Here is a 19,584-nt window from a genome sequence, read left to right as displayed (position 1 = left end):
GTCAGTAAGTGAAAATCAGTGTGGAGGGCAATGGAAAGGAATCACATTTTTTATCAAGATCACTTTGTGACATACCCTAAAAAGTATTTATTGTTTACTTTCAACTTCTCATCAGTATCCAAGATTAATATTATGAATGTCAGTTAACCCCTTCACTGCGGCAGCAATTCCGCCACAGTGCTAGGGGGGAGGGGGGCCGCACGGCGCTCCTATGCTTGTGACGGAACCGCTCCGTCACGAGCCTCGGGCGCATTGTGCTTGTGACGGAGCGGTTCTGTCACGGCCCCGCCCGCTCAATGGAACGACCAGCGCAGGCGTGGAATCAGGGCCACGCAGGCGCGCCGAGTGGGCCGTGACGGAACCGCTCCGTCACCAGCACAGTGTGCCCGAGGCTTGTGACGGAGCGGTTCCGTCACGAGCATGGGACGGGTTAAGACTGTGCCATGTACTTGATGCCTCCACTCAACAGTTAGATAAGAATATCCTTGGTCAGTTAAAGAAAATAGTTCTTCATATTTGCCTACAGTAAAGGTCATTAGTCATCAACCTACAGTAACCAGCACACTAGATTGTACCAACAGACTACCTATCATTAGACTCGGACAAATGAAAGACTCAGATGGTCTCAGTCAACTGCAATGGTTGCTTGTGAAAATAATGGAAGAGTCAAATGTAAAGCTGCCAATGTTTCTCTCAAAGTGCACCTCAATCTAACAGTGGTGTAGCTGAGCAGGGAAAATGAAGGTCTGTAGGCATCCACCCCCCTTCCCTCCGAACACCCACAAATAGTGCTCCGACCAGCTCTACATCCACTCATATGGATCCAATCTAAATATAGGTGATAAACCAAATTAGAAAAGCCGCATTTCCGTCCTATACAAATCAGAAACTGTTGTCTCATATTGGAAAATCCTAATAGCCCCCTTATGCAGTAACCTCAAGTAACCTGTGTTCTCTGGTTCAATATCAGAATATCTCTTACTAACAGCTGACAAAAACATTACAAAACTATCCCCTATTGGCGTAAATAATAGAAATAATGTTTCCGACAGACAGCATTTTTGTCAATGTTCAGACATACAACCGTGTTCTCTGTCATACAACTATCTGAAGGTTGGGAAAATCAGTGCGCAGAGATTGGATGACTATGTAGACCACACACAGAAGTGTCCCTATCCATTCATCCATCTAGTTACAGGAGTGTTCGTTTTATGTGGCTGTTTGACCAAGAAAATTAGTATGTGGTGGCAAGCCACATGCCCTTAATAGTAGGCTTTGTGACATTGGCCAAATGTGAGACTTCTAGGAACTATCCCCTAAGAATAGCAGTTGTGACCGTACTATTAAAATGCATACTTTCACTAGTGAGGGCCAAGAGGACCTACGCAGGTTTTACAAATAATTATGCTCCTTACAATCTGTACATAAATATTAGTGCAATAGGACTAGAACTTAACTTCATCTTTAATTGGAAAAACATCACCAGTGTTAAATTAGAAGTTCCAACCCCCCACCACCACCGAGCGCTAATGAATCACTAATGAGGCAAAGGTGATAATAAACTCTGCAATTAAAGATGATAATAAGCTATGTAATTAAAGGTGCTAATGAAGTACACAATGCAAGGTGCTAATGAGCATGTTGAAAGTATTCGCTTCAGAGTGCTTTGATTGTAGACTTTACAACTCTGTCAGCTCCTATTCTTGAGATGAAGGAAGGAACCTTTCTGAGCCTATTTGTTGCATGTATCAGGATGGCAGATATCAATCAAGGCAACCTTTTGTATCCACCTTCGAGACTCAGTAATCACCCCGAGATTTTAAATATTACGTGCCTGTTTGTCATAGAGTGGTAAAAGACCAATATTGTTATGGACTCAGTAGCTTTTTAATCCATGCTGTAACCTTCTGAAACATTCCCCCTGGTGGAACCACAGAATCATCTTTTATTTTAAACCACTCAAAATCTAGTAATTCTGAACTCATGCTCTTTCCAACTGGGAGGGCGAAGCATGGATGCCCTTTGGATTTTTCCGCACTATAGATACATCAAATTGATGATGGTAAGTAGTAATGGCAGATTAAGTAATGCCATGCCCAAGCAGCCTGCCTATTGCTATACCTGCTTGCATAGCCTAATCTCTCTTTAACCTTCGGGTATATCCTTGTTAGGTGAAGAGCGATGATTGCACCACTGGCCCCAGCGCCAATATCTGCCTGTGGCTGAGGCCCCCTCTGTTCCCTCAAGAGTCCATGAATCACAGCTCTCTGGATCCGCCCGACAGCGGGCAGCCTGCTTCTTCTGTCTTTGTCAGCCAGTGAACAAGAGGGGCAAACACGCTCGAAACGCGTATGGCATGTATGGATAGCTTTGAGGCATGTTGTCAACGGAGCTACCTGTGACGATTAGTGCTGTAACCCCTCTGTGTGCGGCAGCTCCTTAAGGGTAACCTTTTGTGTATGGATTCTTTAGCGGCTGGCTCAGTCGCGGAGCTGCCCCGCCGCTGTCGGGCGGATCCCGAGAGCTGTGATTCACGGACTCTTGAGGGAGCGGAGGGGGCCTCAGCCACAGGTAGATATTGGTGCTGGGGCGATGGTGGTGATCTTGTTGTGGAAGAAGTCCGCTAGGGTGTGACAAAGTTCCAGGAAGGGGGTGATGGTGTACTTGATAGCTGCTGGGTTGGAAAACTCTCTGACAATGCTAAAGAGTTCTTTGCTGTGGTTGGAACTGGCTTTGATGCGGTCGGCTAGGGCGCTCCTTTTCATTTCTTTCAGAAGTTAGTGGTATTGGTTGAGGGATGTCTTGGACGTAGCATTTGGAGGTTCTCAGTTCTGCGGTGTGACAGCTGGCCTGTGTTGAGGCTTTGGTGGGTTTGATGGGGTCGGTTTTGTCGGCGCATTCGGTGAAGTTCTTGACTGCCTTTTATAGGTGGTTGTGGTTTTCACAGTGGGAGGTGTTGAGGGCGTCGGTCCTACCATTGGTCATGGAGAGGTGCGGTAAAAGTTGTTGATGAGGAGTCTGGGGTTTACGGCTCAGAGCTAGGTGCAGTGTAGCTCAGTGTCAAAAGAGAGCCAGTGTTCCTGTCGGTCCAGGCACGGACGTGCTCAGACGGGCTAGCCTTTGGCACACCTTCAGCGCCCCAGTGGCACACTCACTGTGCACATTTGCTGCGTGGCCGTGCTGCGTCCTCCATTTCGTATATCCTGGGAGGGGTGCTGGGAGGCAGTGGGCGGGCCAGTGTAAAGTTGGAGGAAAATAGGCCGGAGAGTGGCGCGCGGCAAAAGAAGGAGGGAAAAACAATATAGCAATCTGATAATGAGGGCAACAATATAACTCGAAGGAAAAGCAAGGAGAAAATATGAGGAGGACTACATGGAGGAATAGTAAAAGAGCAACAATAGGACACAGAGGAAAAGCAAACAACCAAAAAAAAAGGAGGAAATGCAAGAAAAACAGAGAAAGAAATCGTACAATTCAAAGATGGGTCAAAGTAAAGAAAAAATGTAACAGTGATACACTGTGAGCAACAATATACGATCAACAAGACCTGCAGAGAGGTTGCAGCAAGCTGCAGGCTGAGAGTCAGGAAAAAAGGCATGAACAACAATTTGGGCAGCAGGGAGAGCAGGGGTATGGAACGATTGATCAATCAAAGCACCTTCTCCTCATCATCATGCAGATCATGCATGTTGTCCGGGTGGAGTGCAGGGAGCTACATCAATATAAGTTCTTGATCAGTCTGCTCACATCGTTGCAGAGCCTTGTTTTGTGCCTTTCAGGATTATGCAGTTCTGCCAACAAAAGACAAGTATGCTCAAATGTCTTCTGCCATCCCATCCGTAAAGTCAGCAGGACCCAATCATAACATGATTGATAGTGGGGGGAATATGGTAGCTTGTGTTTCTTTTCACAGCATACCCTTAATAAAGTACTGTGTTGCCATTGCTAAATTTACATTGTTAGTTTCATTAAGGAACCCGAAACATGAGGCTACGCATTGCATCACACCATCCAAACTGGCAGGAGCCTTCCAGCTAACTCCTAATCCACAAATCACCATGGTAACAGATGCCACTGCTACAGGCTGTGGAATCTCAGCCAGCCTGTAGAGGGCTCGGGAGTGTTGAGAAAAAGAATATCAAAAGAATGAAATAAGTAAATAAGTCTCCCAAATGGAAGGGGTTAGCAGCACTATTCCAGTATCTGCAGACATTGTACCATAGTTTGCACCAAAAGGAGTATTTGTGAAGATGGTCACTGTGTCAGTGCAGCTTAACATCAAATTATCTTAGTCCATTCATCTAGTTGCTCTAAGAATTTGGTGAGACTTGAGGTTTAAGGGGTGCAAACATATATTGTCACTGATGATGGACCATATCCGTAGTTTGGAAAATGTGAAATGTGAGGCATGATCTGTCTTCATCATTAAATGTATTACATGTTTTGCTTCTCCACCTTGGAATGCTATTTGTATCACCTTATTTCCCATGCTTCGCACCAATACCACGGTGCTGCCTATGCTGCATTGCAATGCATCGTTGGCTGTTACAAGTAGATACCCAAACAGAAGAGGAATCACATTCCAACAGCACTACTTTTTGCACAGTGTCTATATCTGGCCCTTCCTGTTCAGTTTCTTCCTAAATGCAGAATAATAACTGCCAAACACCACAGGGCCAACTAGATCCTAGGTATGTAGAATATTCCTAAGGGAATCGTGCAGCGTTCCCCAGGCTCCACATTGCCCTTAGCCGCCATCTCGATCCTTGTATGTCTCAATATACATGTGGTGCACACGTATATTCTTCACTGCAATTTGGCTAGGTTTGTGCTAGAGAAATGCCATATGGATCCACTCATAGACCTGCCTTCTCAGTTTTGCCTATGCTGTTCTCTCATCTTACCTAATGAGCAGCCATACACGTGAAAGAGACAAAGCAGGGTTCATTGAGACAGTGTGGAGGCTAATGCATCTAGAAACCTTTTAGATCCAGGACAAGCCTACACTTCTTGCGTACACTTCTGATGCCCGTTTCTAGGTGTGTGCAACTTGTGAGGTGGACGCTTTGCAGACATTGGAGCAGCGTCCTATCTATAAGCATTATACCTACTTGGATGGAAGCCCTACACTTGAAACATATCCTATTTACTGCCTTGCTAATAGTACTGAAAATCTACAATATGATGGCCCCGCTAAATACCCAGCAATAATTATCACAAACAGAAGGTAGATCACATGTCCTGGGTGAGGTGGTTGTGTTTGTGTGGAGGCATATTGGGGCATCTCTCTCCAGAAAGAATATCACATCTTGTCATCCTTCCCTTTAGTGACAGAGTCAAAGCCCAGCAATACAGAACCAATTCATTTGATAGCTTATAATAAGCCACTGAATAATTACTTCCTCAAATATTCTCATTTACAAAATTCTCTACCCTCCCCTGCAGGCATGCAATGTAGGTCACTAGTCTCCGCCAATTCACACCCCTGCCACCTCTCCTTTCCTTCACAGAGTGATGTCCATTCCCCTGCCAGGTCACAGTACCTGTGGCACACCTTATGGGGCTCGCAGGAATAGTCTATTTCAACAGTCAGAGGCAACTATGTAAGCTGGTCTCCAGACATACATTTATTCACCTCTATAGGAAAGAAATTTATTGACATTATTAGACTTGCTTGCATGCTCAGACAGTCCCTATTTAATCAGGTTTCGCACAAGATTCTCAAAACCCAAAGCATTTCTGAAGATGTGCTAAAAGTGAAATGCCCAAAAGGCATGCTGTTTGAGTTTCTGACACCTTGCTAAAAAGGAGAAAACCGAAGAGGCATTTGTGGTTCCTTACTCAACATGAATGTAGAGGCTCCCGTTACCAATTCAGATGGGAGAGGCACCAGTGTGGAGTTGCCTGCCAAACGATCTCTTTTCTGTCTAGAACAGCTGCAGATAATTTTCCCCACGTCAACAGCTCAGTTATATGGAGACTGAACGGAGGGGAATAGGAGTCGTCTACGAAGCTAGAGTTCAGTAGCCCTAGAGACCAGCTACTCCCTAGTCCAGTGATAAGCATTGCTCTTCTTTATGGAAATGGTGTGGTATTGTGGGTTTACAACTTCTTGCATATGATATTCCACTGAAATTGAAATCCTCATAGAACGGGTTTACTCCGGAGTTGACCATTTCAACCCTTCTGCTCCAGTGAGCGGCAGTAAAAGTTTATAGAGAACCCTGGGTAGAGTGAGTTCTTGAGGCTAATCCATGCTGGTGAGGCTACTCAGTTTTGGAACATCCGATCAGCTAGAAGGGCTGTTAATGCCTTCATGGGTTGTCCTACTTGTTTAGATACCTATCACAAACTTGGCCGTGAGGAGTTCACTTACATCCGCAAGAACGTTGAGCGAACTTAGTTCTAGGGTCTATAGAGACCCATTCCTGGTCTTACAGTCTGACTCAGTGTTCAGATAAAAAGTGCATACTATTTCTCACATCACATAAGAGATTGCCCTATCAGATTTTTAAAAAGCCCTTTTTTCAGCTGAAGGGGAGACACATCTTTGTTTAGCTGTCTACAGAGTAGCCTGGCTTACCTTGGAAGAACCAATAACTTTCAGAAGACATAGAAACTTTTCAAAACCTTCAACATAACAGGTCAAAGCAGGAAGACTTCTACCATTACCCTGTGACAGTGAAGAAGGGGGAAAGGAGATGGATTCATCTTTTCCGATCCTTGTAATGCCCATGAATATCTTGCGAATGAGGTCTCTTAGGGCCATCAGTTACTTCACAAGGTTCCTGTTGGAGAGGTGTGTTCACCTCTGTTGGTAAAGAGAGTAACTAGAAAGAGTCTGATTGTGAGTAATGAGGATTGTGTAATTAAGGGCTTAATCCTGATAAGGATGTAGGAAATGTTTAAATTGTTCTAATCACCACCCTAAACCCTCCTGCAGTTGAGCATGCCTCATAATGTCAGAATAGTAAAATCCATTCGATTGAGACTAAGTCCTTCTGTTTGTCTAAAGCATGGTAATCCCAGGAGGACTTAAACCAAGTGACTGTTTTTTGTTATTTTTTGTTGCATTTTGCATAAACTGTGGATATGCTTTCTCAGATAAAATGTTCTCTATAAAAGTAATCTTTAATTTATGATTTAGTGAAGGAACAAGATTAGAACTTGTATAGTCACTTTTAATTCTTTCCGCCTTGTTCATGAAAGATGTACGAACAATCTGAAAAACATGGAAGTGTTATCATAGCAGTACTTGTTGCAAAATCTCTCCTCACTGAACGCACATGTTTTTGAATTGCAGCACAATTTACTGTTGTTTTTCAAGTATCTCACATGGCAACAGTTTTCTAACATACATTTCCAAATGTTGAACCTTTTATGTGATCTGTCTACATGACACAATGTTACCTTCAAAATGGGTAGCAACATCTAGATGTAGAATTAAATTATGCAACAATTGGTGAACCGACTGAAAGGTTGTGTTTACAAAGGAGCACGGATAATGTTATCATGCAAAGCAGAAGAACAAAAAAGAGCCTGTTTGGGAATTGAATTGAGGCACGGTTAAATACCGCACATTAATTTCTAAATCAAGAGTTCTGGGAACTGGAGGTGGCCATTAAATTGAACCATTAAATAAGTGCTTTACTTTGAGGGAAAACTCTCCTTCAGTAAGTAAGTAATAATCTGTATTTGATTCAGCTAATTAAAATCATTACAAAAAAGAAACAGCAAACTATGGCATACCAATATGAAGATACAAATTTACCTAGACATATAAAACAATGATGTTAGAAACAAATGACTTAACAAATGCTTAATCAATTAGGCATCATCCTGTTAATTATTTAGGCCCCATTTATCAGTAAAGTGTCTCAGTTCATAAACAAAATGTGTGGTTCTATTAATTCTATGACTTGGACAGGGCTCATTTATGCTGTCATGCATATTGATTTACTGTCCCGTTATCATTAAATATGAATCGAAACTCAAAAACATCCAATAAGAAACATATGTTTTAAACTTAGCTATCCGGTTCCTATGTCTAAGACTCACTGAGTAAACCAAAAATCCTAAAAATACATTTCATAAAAATAAAGGGTACTGTATAAATAAACATATAAAAAGTCCCCTTATTAGTTGTTAAGTTCATTCATGCAATCACTTGCAATTTATACTGTAATCCTCACCGACCCCTCTTACCGCTTAGGAGGATGTATTATTCAATTGCTTGACTGCCAGTTGCATACATTTCAAGTAGTGGGCGGGCAGTTGCGAAAATATCCTAGATTGGCATGCGGCAACTGCATCTTTACATATTTTTAAATCTGCAATTCTCCTTATATCGGTTAGAGCTTGAAATAAGACTGTTTACTATCAGACTGAGAGCTCTGAAGTAGTCTTGTTGTTATTACCAGCATGCCTCTGTATGTTTAGAATAGAGTGTGAGCAAGTCTGTATTATCAGTAGCAGTGCTTAAATTGAGTTGGTGGTTTCCAGTGTTTGGCACTAGCTGCACATGGGTACTCACAAACCTTCTGTCGGGGGCCAAAATTACAGTGGGGTTTGTGGCCCAAGGCTGCGCCTGTAGGGGTGGGGTCAGTGGGGGTGGGGGACGCAGGGCTAGAGTAAAAAAAATCAACCTGTTTCAAAATAATAGACAACGCGACAATGCTGTATTTCAAAAACAGATGTAACTACAAAGAGCACATTTTGATAATACATTTTTATTAGCAGACAATAGCAATCTTAAGAGGCATTGCATAGCTTCATATACACTTTGACCCCAATTCCATCACAGCCTCTCGGTAAACAACACTTACAACGCAACTTTTACATCGCAGAGCCTTTACAATGCAACCATTACAACGCAAACTATTACAACGCATTGCTCTGGGGCGCGCTCTAGGATAGGGAATAGGTTAATTTACTATCCAATAACCTTCCCTAGTGTCCACGGGGACTGGAGTTGGAATAGTAAATTAAACTATTCACTATCCAGCACCCCAAAGCACTATGCGTTGTAATGGACTGCGTTGTAATACTTACGTTGTAAAGGCATGCGATGTAAATGCATGCGTTGTAATGTCATACATCCCAGCCTCTCTCCCTCTCTCTCTCTGTCAGTCAGTCTCTGTCAGCTAGTCAGTCAGTCTCTCTCTCTCTTAATCAGTCAGTCTTTCTCTCAGTCAGTCAGTCTCTCTCAGTCAGTCTGTCAGACTCTCTCTGTCAATCAGCCTCTCTCTCGGACAGCCTCTCTCTCAGTCAGTCAGTCTCTCTCTCAGTCAGTCAGTCTCTCTCTCTCTCTCTCTGTCAGCCAGTCAGTCTCTCTCTGTCAGTCAGTCTCTCTCGCTCTGTCACTCAGTCTCTCCAAGTTAGTCAGTCAGTCTCTCAGTCAGCCAGCCTCTCTGTCAGTCAGTCAGTCTCTCTTAGTCAGTCAGTTTCTCAATCAATCAGTCAGTCTATTAGTCAGTCTCTCAATGTCATTCTCTCCTAGTCAGTCTACCTCCCTCCCTGTCTCTCTCTCTCCCTGTCAGTCTCTCCCTCTCCCTGTCAGTCTCTCTCTCTCTCTCTCTCTCTCTCAGTCTCTCTTTCTCAGTCTTTCTCTCTCTCTCTTAGTCAGTCAGTCTCTCTCTCATTTGGGCTCTCCCTGTCAGTCTCTCTCTCAGTCAGTCTCAGTCAATCAGTCTCTCTCTCTCCCTTTCAGTCTCTCTCTTTCAGTTTCTCTCTCTCTGTCTCTCTCTGTCAGTCTATATCTCTGTCAGTCTCTCTCTCTCTTAGTCAGTCTCTATCTCTCTTAGTCAGTCTCTTCCTGTCAGTCTCTCTCTCTCTCTCTCTCTCTCTCTCTCTCTCTCTCTCTCTCTAAGTCAGTCAGTCTCTCTCCCTCAGTCAGCCAGTCTCTCTCTGTCAGTCAGTCTCTCTCTCTCTGTCTGTCAGTCAGTCAGTCTCTCTTTGTCAGCCTCTCTCTCTGTCAGTCAATCTCTCTCTGTCAGTGAGTCCTTCTCTCTCTCTCTCTCTCTGACAGTCTCTCTCTGTCAGTCTCTCTCTGTCAGTCAGTTAGTCTCTCTCTGTCAGTCAATCAGTCAGTCAGGCTCGCCTTGTCAGTCACCCGGTCTCTCTCTGTCAGTCAGTCTCTCTCTCAGTAAGTCTCTCTTTCAGTCAGTCTCTCTCTGTCAGTCTCAGTCAGTCATTATCTCAGTCAGGCTCGCCCTGTCAGTCACCCGGTCTCTCTCTGTCAGTCAGTCTCTCTCTCAGTAAGTCTCTCAGTTAGTCTCTCTCTCTCTTGGTCAGTCTCTATCTCTCTCAATCAGTCTCCTCAGACAGTCTCTCTCTGTCTGTCAGTCTCTCTCTCTTTGTCAGTCTCTCTCTCAGTCAGTCAGTCTCTCTCTCTCTGTCTGTCACTCTCAGTCCGTCTCTCTCCTCTCTGTCAGTCAGTCTCTTTCAGTCAGTCTCTCTCTCTGTCAGTCTCTGTCAGTCAGTCAGTCTCTATCAGTCTGGCTCTCTGTCAGTCAGCCTCTCTCTCTGTCATTCAGTCTCTCTCTCTGTCAGTCAGTCTCTCTCTCAGTCAGTCTCTCTCTCTGTCAGTCTCTCTCTCTGTTAGTGTCTCTCTCTCTCCCTGTCAGTGTCTCTCTCTCTCTGTCAGTCTCTCTCTGTCAGTTTCTCTCTCAGTGAGTCTCTGTCAATCAGTCTCTCAGTCAGTCAGTCTCTCTCTCTCCACTTTCTCTCGCTCTCCACTCCCTCTCTCTCCACTCTCTCTCTCTCCATTCTCTCTCCACTCTCTCGCCTCTCTTTCTCTCGGGGGGGGGGCCATGGGTACATTACCTGCAAGGTCCGCGGGGCACCAAGGAAAGCCTGCCGGGCCGTTGGCGGCCCGCGGGCCGTACTATGAGTACCACGGCACTAGCACTTAACTGTCCCCACCAGCACTTATGACCGTTTGCCACATAGTGGTGCTGTTTGACTAATTTACAGATGAGTGCAACAGCAGTTGCTTATTAATTTAATACACATTAAAAGTGACAAATACCTGCTGCTCAAGCCATCTTTATAACTTTGGGGGCGCAGAACTGTCTGAACTTTTACACTAGTAGGAGCATGATGGAAATGTGTTGTGTTGGTACTGTCATTGGTAGTTCTGGCAGTGACAATGTGTGCTGCAAGCTGCAGTGGTCGTCTGACGAGGTCCAGGCATGTTTTAGATATTACGAACTGATTAAAGCTTTGAGTGGGTTTGGTTAATGCTTTAGCGGTCAGTCCACAAAACTAGGGGGCACATGCATCATTGAAAATTGCATTCGCAAAGGGTGCGAATCGCAGAATTCGCCCGTTTGCGAATGCAATTTCATCATTTGGGATGCATCACAATTTTTGTACTTATCGCAATTTAAAAAATCGCCAAATTGTGATTTCTTAAATTGCGATTGCATTTAAGGAATCTCAAATTGAGATCCCTTAAATGCAATGCATCAAACTAAAAAAAATAGCGATTTCGCTAATAGGGGGAGCAAGTTACCATGAAGTTGACCTTCATGGTAATTTGCAAAAACTTTGAACCATGCACTAAAGTGCATTTTTCAAAGTTCCATTTTACATACACACATGGGCATGTGTGTGTGCAAGATGTACTTATAGGCAGATTTCAGGGGTGCAACAGGGTGTCCTTTTGACACCCTGGCACCCTTGAAATTGCATTCTCAATTTGCGATTCTCTAATTGAGAATCGCAAATTGAGAATGTCTCCCCATTCATTCCTATGGGCCTCTAGACCCATAGGAATGAATGGGAAGGCATTCCTTAATTGTGATTCGCAATTTGCGAGTCGCAATTAAGGAATTTTAAGAAATCGCTATTTTTTTTGCGATTTCTTCATGCACATCCTTTTGCAATTACTTATTAGCGTGAGAAGTGTGGCTCAATGGATAGAGTGGCAGACCCTGATGCAGAGGTCTAGCCCGGGACCCGGGTTCAATTCCCCGCCTCGGCGGGTCTTGTGCTCAAAAATTCCACAGACCTGATAATTCTCGCCGCAGTGCCTATTCCAATCATGGAGTCCCACTCTGCAACTCTGGGCAATAGCTTGCTTAATCTCCACAACGGCCCACACAATGCTAAGGATGCCTGGCCTCCACCTTGGGGGTGCCCAGGAGTGGACACCTCACAGGGAAAGCCAGGATGGGTTCCACAGCGGTATTCATACAAGCGCCTTGAGACCCTTGCGGGTGAGTAGTGCGCTATACAAGTATCAATTTTTTTTTTTACATTAGCGAATCCTTATTTTTCGCTAATAAGGAATCGCAAATGGCATTGTTGAGGCATGTGGGCCTAGATCTCAGAGCTACCAAATGAGGAATTTATACTTCATAATGTATCAATAGACCTATTTTTGCTAAAATGTCTTGGAGGACCACATGATCCCAAGACATACAGGCACACACGCAATCAAACACACAAACATGCAATATGACTTGAAGGTACTTGTTCATTTGCTACCCTTGCTCGTTCAGTAACAGGGAGATTTTGTTGCATCGCGCACTCTGAAAATTGCTCCACACCCAGTGTTGCCGCTTTCTAATGCAGTAGTACTTTTATTGTTTTCAGGGGCTTGGTGATAGTTATCAGATTCCGGTGCTAGACAAGACTTGCTTTTTATAACTCAAGGTGTTTTCAAAGTACAGATTGTACTGTTTGCACAAGAAGTGGGACACATTGATAAAAGCTCCTTCAAGTCTGATTAGAAAGAACGAATAACAGCAGGACTGCACTTCACATCTTGTTATGTTATTTTTCAGACGTGGCAGAAAGAAAACTATCCATGGAGGAGGAGGAAGCCAAGCGAATTGCAGAAATGGGCAAACCGGTCCTAGGCGAGCATCCGAAACTGGAAGTCATCATAGAAGAGTCATATGAATTCAAAGTATGTTTCTGGCAGGGCATGGGGACTTGACCACAAACAAGTAATTGGAGTGAATTGGGTGTGAATGCATAATTCAGGGCTTGGTTCACAAATGTGTTTATCCAGCAAAATAAGATTTTTGAGCCCAGGTACCGCCATTCACGAGCAGACCTTCACATCAGTAACAAACGTCTACACTAATAAATGGATTTGCTGTCACTTAAAATAGCTCTGCTGTTGCAGAATTTTACATCCGAGTAAATCTGCTAACTGTGCAAGTCGTAGGTACACATGGGTGGAGTGAAAACTATGGGAACACCCACAACTCACTATGGTTGTGAGTAATTGCAAATCGTTAGCAGGCTAATTACAAACAAATCTAAATCCAAATATTAACTGTTAAAATTGGCCAGGTGGAATGAAAGAGAACTCTCCATATGAAAAATATTTTTCATCTGGAGAAAAACAACGAAAGAGTCAAATTGCTGAACTGCAATTGGGAGATGTTATATTTCTGTATCCATAAATGTTTTCACATGTCAAGATTCCTTGGAAAAGTAGCCTATTTCCCGAAGTTCTGCGGGTATTATTTTGAACATGCCACATATGATGTTAGAACTCTCCTCAACCATGGAGAAACTGTAGCCCTGCTCCTCCTTAACCTCTCTGCTACATTCAGCACCATCTCCCACCACACCCTTATTGACAGACTCTACATCAGCATACAGCAAAACGCCCTCCAGTGGATCGCCTCCTTCCTTACAAGATTCCCACAGAGCGTACGTCTGCCTCTCTTCACCTTCGCACCCAAGGACATCTTATGTGGCTTACCACAAGGATTATTCCTCAGCCCCACCCTGTTCAAATCTACATGAGCCCCCCTCACAAACGTCGTCAGATCCCACAGACTCAACATAATCTCCAATGCAGGCGACACTCAACTACTCCTCTAACTCACCGGGGACCTTTCCAGTGCCAAAACCAACTTCCTTAACGCCATGACCAACGTAACCAAATGTATGAGAGACAACTGCCTCAAACTCAACTCCGACTAAACAGAAGTGCTGGGACCACAGCTGGTGGCCAACAGAACTCGGACCGACACCGACCAACCACATATGCAACCTCCGCATCATCCTTGACAGCTAACTGACCATGAAACAACAACTCCATGCAGTCGCCTCCTCCTGCTTCCACACCCTTTGCATGCTCCGCTGAATCTTCCGATAGATCCCAATCAACACAAGAAAAAACGTCACTCATGCCCTCGTCACCAGCTGCCTCGACTACGGTAACGCTCTCAACATCGGAATCTCCACTCAGCCCCTCGGAAGACTCCAGACAATTTAGAACGCTGCAGCCAAACTCATTCTGTACCTCCCCAGATGGACCCACATTACAACTCAGCACATAAACCTCCACTGGCTCGCCACCCAGAAAAGATACCAATTCAAAATCCTCACACACCCTTACAAACCTGATGACCAAGGACCATCCTAAATCCTAACACTTCCATCTGCCCTCAAAACACCTGCGATCTGCCTCAATCGCCGTTGTGCACCCCTACTGCATCCGATGCAACTGGGTCACTCCTTTTCATACAATGCCGCCAAGACCTGGAACAACAGCCTCTCCTCCTCTGAAAATCATACACCCTAGCGGACTTACAAAAGAAACTCAAGACCTGGCTTTTCGAAGGTGACTCAGCACCCTCAGTGCCCAGATACCCTTAGGGGTGTCAGTGTTGCGCTTTACAAATGATTGATTGATTTTCAGTAAAACTAAAAATGTCCACGAATCGTACGCATACATCCACAAGTGTAAATTTTCAACTTTCCTGCCAGAATCTCCACCCTAGCTTTTTCAACCTTAATTGGAAGGTAGTTTTTATTTATTACATTTTACACTTTTAGGTGCATCAGAATGGTTTTAGTTATGAGCACATATCTATATGAGGTAATGTGTGTACACTTCTAAAAGATATTACATGTAAACAATTCTGTATGATCTAATTTCTGTACATATACATATATAATGTTGTTTGTGTGCACTTATCTAAATGCCAAGTTTTATTTGTCTCTATTAATATCACTTTCTATGCTTCAACCTGACCATGGGGATGTCTGGAAGAGAATGGGGCAGTACTTGTATGATTTGAGTTAATGAGGTGTACAATCACAAAATCTAGTGCTCCCAAAGTTCGAAGCAAAATGTAAACTATTAAGCAACATAAAGTGTCAAGGGATTCCAATGCAGCTTTTGAAGGCATTTTTCTAGATGAGAGTGCATCTCTAAACTTAAGGACCCATGGCTTTGGCAGGTTTATACACCTCTTTTCCACCTGGCTGATGTAAAATGGACATTTTAATTAGGCAAGCTATTGGATTGATTGGATCTTTGCTATGCAGGCAGTCCTCCAGGGACATACCTACAACTCAATTGCAAGGTGAGCGAGGAGAGTGTAATGACTTTCAATATTTATACGCTAACTCAAGGTTGTAATAATTTTACTTAAAATGGCAGCAATTCTCGAATGCACTCGAACTAATTATGTTAACTACAGATCTGAGTTTAACCCTTTACTTATTCCTTCTAATGATGAAGCCTCTAAATGTAAATGACTCATGAATAACTAAATACTAAATCTTCAGACTTAAATAGGTCATCGCAAGTGGGGCATATATGCTGATATTGCTGGAACCCAAATAACCACGCAAGCAAAAGTTGTTGGATTAAACTTTATCTATAACTTCATCCTTGTCAGGGACCTGCCTTTGGAGTTCTGAATAAGAACTGAATTCAACTCTATAGTTGTGGTTAGTTTAGACTTTCCATTAATAAGCTTTTTTTGCTGCTAGCTTTGGCGCCAATTGATTGATCTGTACAAATCTTTCCAAACAAATGTTCATCCAGTTTAGATTTGGCATGGCAAGTTTTGTGCAGACCCATATAGGAAAGCAAAAACACTGTTTCCCATTATAACTTCCATAGGAAATCTTTGCTGTCTGCTACAGAAAAAAAATGCTGAATGGAAATATGTCAAATATGGGATTAAACTAAACCCTTACTCTGAGGAGTGTCTTGGCTTGGTTTGGTGTAAATCTGTTCAGTGTTGTTTTTAAGAAGCTGCATTACAAAAGTGGTAAACTTTGAAGGGTTAAACGTTTGTGATATCTTGACTGTAGAAAATGTGTTTTTTGATTTGCCTATAATTTTAGCACCATTTGCCGAATTTGCCTAAAATTTGGCATATGCATGTTTAGTTTACTCTTGGTATTTTTTAAATTTGCCAGATCTGTTGGGGAAGGAGGAATCACAGTTATAAAGAGGGGGTCAAAAAAGTTCATTTGCTAATAAATATGGCTTCGTTTGACAAATCCGCATGAAATTGGCTAGACATTTAGCTACAGTTGTTTAAAGTCATGGGCAAAGGCGGCCATTGTCCAGGGCTCCCACCTTCCAAGGCGACCCCTGACAAAGAGATTCGGACATTAAGAGCACTCTATTTACTCTTCTTTTATTCTATCTCAACCTCTCTGCCTCTCTCTTGACTACTCCTGTCCTTGTCTCACTCTACCTATCCCTACCTCACCGCTCAACTTTTCAATCTAGTCCTTCCTTAAGACACCTAACTGTTGCTGTTTCATCTGTCTCACCCTACCTTGCTTATCCCTCTTTTCCTCTCTAATTCTACCTCCCTCTAATTTACTCTCCCGTCTCTTTGTCCTGCCTCTATTTCTACTGCTCCCGGCTCAACCCAGCGACTAATCCAGCCCTTGCATTGAGCCAGTTTAGATCAGAGCACTGTGCTGGGTGCAGGCGCCTCAATGCTGACTTACCTGTGTATTGTTTGGAATCATGAGGGCTTCAAATACCTGAAAATGGGAAATCATTTAAAGTTGGTCTGAACAAGGAGCCCCAAAATATATTTTGCCCTAGTCCCCAAAAATTATCAAGATGTCCCTGCTTTTAACATGCTAAGCGTTCTGCGGATATGGAAATTGCTTCTGGGTAAAAACAAACATAGACGTGTCAAAAACATTTTAGAGGGCTGATAATTTTGTTGTGTTTAATGAATCTGCATGAAATTTTGAAGGGTGGTAGCAAATTAATCCCAATCTAGGAATCTCAGGTTTCAAGCCAATCCAACAAGGGAGGCAAAACATTAATTTAGTTGATAATAAACTTGACACAGTTGCACAGATCTACACAAACACTTGGCAGTCACGTAACACAATTAGCTATCTCTTGATATTTTGAGTTTCATATAAATGTGTTAAAGTGAGGGCACAGTGAAAGTATGGATGTCATTTGAGGTTAGTTAGGTGTCACAGTTGCCACCTCGAACTTGCTCCCTGCTACTCCTGGCACTTCCGTTGCGACCCCTGGCCTCAGAGGAGGCAAATGCTTTGCACCCTCTGAGGCTAGGGGTCACAAAGGAAGTGCCAAAGAGTAGCAGGGAGCAAGTTAGAGGTCGCAGCTGCGACCACTAACTAGCCTCAAATTATGTCCTGAGTGAAAGAAGAGTAAAAAAAAGTGTTTGTTCCTCTTAACTTTAGATGATAGATAGATAGATAGATAGATAGATAGATAGATAGATAGATAGATAGATAGATAGATAGATAGATAGATAGATAGATAGATAGATAGATAGATAGATAGATAGATAGTAAATCGCAATTGCAATACAAGAAGAGACGAGGTTTGGGGTCAAGCACAATTGCACCTATTTATTTAGTGTGTCTTATATAGCGCGCGGCTACCCCAACGGGGTGTCCCGGCGCTTCTGAGAGTGTAACAATCTTACTCCTTTAGGGGATCAGCAAAAAAGGAGGGTCTTAAGTGCCTTACGAAAGGAGGGCTCTACAGGAATCAACCTGATGGCAAGAGGAAGTTTATTCCAGAGAGTGGCGGCACAGACCTGGAAGATTTTCCCTCCAGAGCGGGTTTTCTTATATCTGGGAGAGATGAGAAAGTTTTTCGTGTCAGATCGGAGAGATCTAACATTTTTGTATGGGCGCAGACAAGAAGTCAGGTAGGCAGAACCTTGTCCTTTCAAAGCCCTATGAGTCAGGATGAGGGCTTTGCATTCAACTCTCTTCTGGATTGGTAGCCAGTGAAGAGAGCGCCGGTGAGAGGAGATATGCTCTCTTAGGGAAATGCCACATACTAAACGGACCGCTGAATTTTGAACTGTCTGTAGTCGGTGGCATAGACCTACAGACAGCCCGGTGTACAGACCGTTGGCATAATCCAAGTGAGAGGTGATCAGTGCTTGGACTATGGCTCTCCTGGTGTTATTGGGGAGGAAATTGATGAACTTTTTTACCATCCTAATTTTGGAGAAGCAAGCCGATGCTACTGTCTGTACTTGGTTATGTAAAGAGAGGTTGGGGTCCCATCTAATACCCAGGTTTTTTACGGATTGTTTAGGCAAAGGGGGGGAACTCAGATCATGTGGCCACCAAAGGTGGGGGTCCAAGGGAGATGGCTGATGGAAAAAGAGGACCTCAGTTTTTCCTGCGTTAAGACGGAGGCAGTTATTATCCATCCAAAGTGATATTTTACGCAGGCAGTCTTTTAAAGGGTCAAAAGCCGACTGGGAGAGTTTGTCATATGCGAACAAAAGTTGGATATCGTCCGCATACGAAGTGGCTTTGATTCCGGCCTGGCCGATCATCTCGGCAAGCGGGGAAAAATAAACATTAAAAAGAAGAGGGCTCAGGGAGGAGCCCTGCGGGACTCCCCACCTGAGCGGACGACTGGTGGACGTGAACGGGGGGTTAAAGACCGCCTATCCTTATTAATTCCTTTATTTCAAGTTTAGGTGCAGCGGACCGGAGATTCAAAACCCATAAACCTCCTAAGACACTAATGTCTTACTTTCCAGAAATAGCATACAATGGTCCAGCACACTTGAATGTTATTGTAGCTCAAATAACAACAATTATTTAATGTATTAACAAAGCTTATTCAATACAGATGATAGAGATTCAGTGGAGTTGTTTGGAGTGTATTCTTTATTTCATAAATTTTCTTCCAATAAAAACAGACCGTATCCATAGCCAACGCGTTTCTCACGGACTTCTTCAGGGCGAAAGATGTAATTTTCTGTGTTCTCTGCCAATTCCTTCAGTATCTACCTAGTAGGGTCCACTATAGCTCCAGGTTATCTTACAGTTATTTTTCTTTATTTCCTGTGTATCAGTAGTATAGAAACTCTCACACTGGTGGATCAGTTTCAATAAGCTGTCCTTGTTCTTTAATGCATTCAGAGAGGTCTTTGCCGGCTCCGTGGCGTGGCGTCAATCACAGTGGACGCAGTGTACTACTGATATACAGGAAATAAAGAAAGACAGTTAATCGCAGCCTGGTCGCGAAGGAGCAGCTAGGCTATGGCATTTCCTCCTTACACACACACATAATGCCTTTGTTACAAAAAAGCAGCATAAGGCTGCAGTGAGATGCGCATTACAGGTCTGCTATTTATAATGCAAACAATGGAGAGATGATCGGGGCAGGTGGCGGCGCAGGTAACAACACCAATAAGTGTGTGGCAAGGGAAAGAAGCAACCTGGGAAACTGAAGAAAAGAAAAAACACAAGAGAGAGGGTGAAGAGGAAGAAGAAACAGGGATGGGTTGAGAGAAGAGGAGAAGAACCAGGATAGGGGTAAAAGAAAAAGCACCA

At 43.5% G+C, this 19,584-nt stretch overlaps 1 protein-coding gene across 5 annotated transcripts in view; it reads left to right on the top strand.

Annotated features, from left to right (window-relative positions):
• Positions 1–19,584, top strand: part of SLC8A3 (solute carrier family 8 member A3) — a 501,924-nt gene that overhangs the window by 463,809 nt on the left and 18,531 nt on the right. For all 5 annotated transcript variants that reach the window (XM_078659608.1, XM_078659610.1, XM_078659609.1 and 2 more), the window contains one exon: positions 12,792–12,916. In XM_078659608.1, the coding sequence (XP_078515734.1) occupies positions 12,792–12,916 (125 nt within the window). The remainder of the gene's footprint in view (positions 1–12,791; positions 12,917–19,584) is intronic.

This window comes from Lissotriton helveticus, chromosome 9, assembly GCF_964261635.1.
Source record: "Lissotriton helveticus chromosome 9, aLisHel1.1, whole genome shotgun sequence".
Classification (NCBI taxonomy): Eukaryota; Metazoa; Chordata; class Amphibia; order Caudata; family Salamandridae; genus Lissotriton; species Lissotriton helveticus.
Note: the sequence above shows the minus strand (reverse complement) of the source record. Positions and strands in the feature narration are given on the sequence as shown.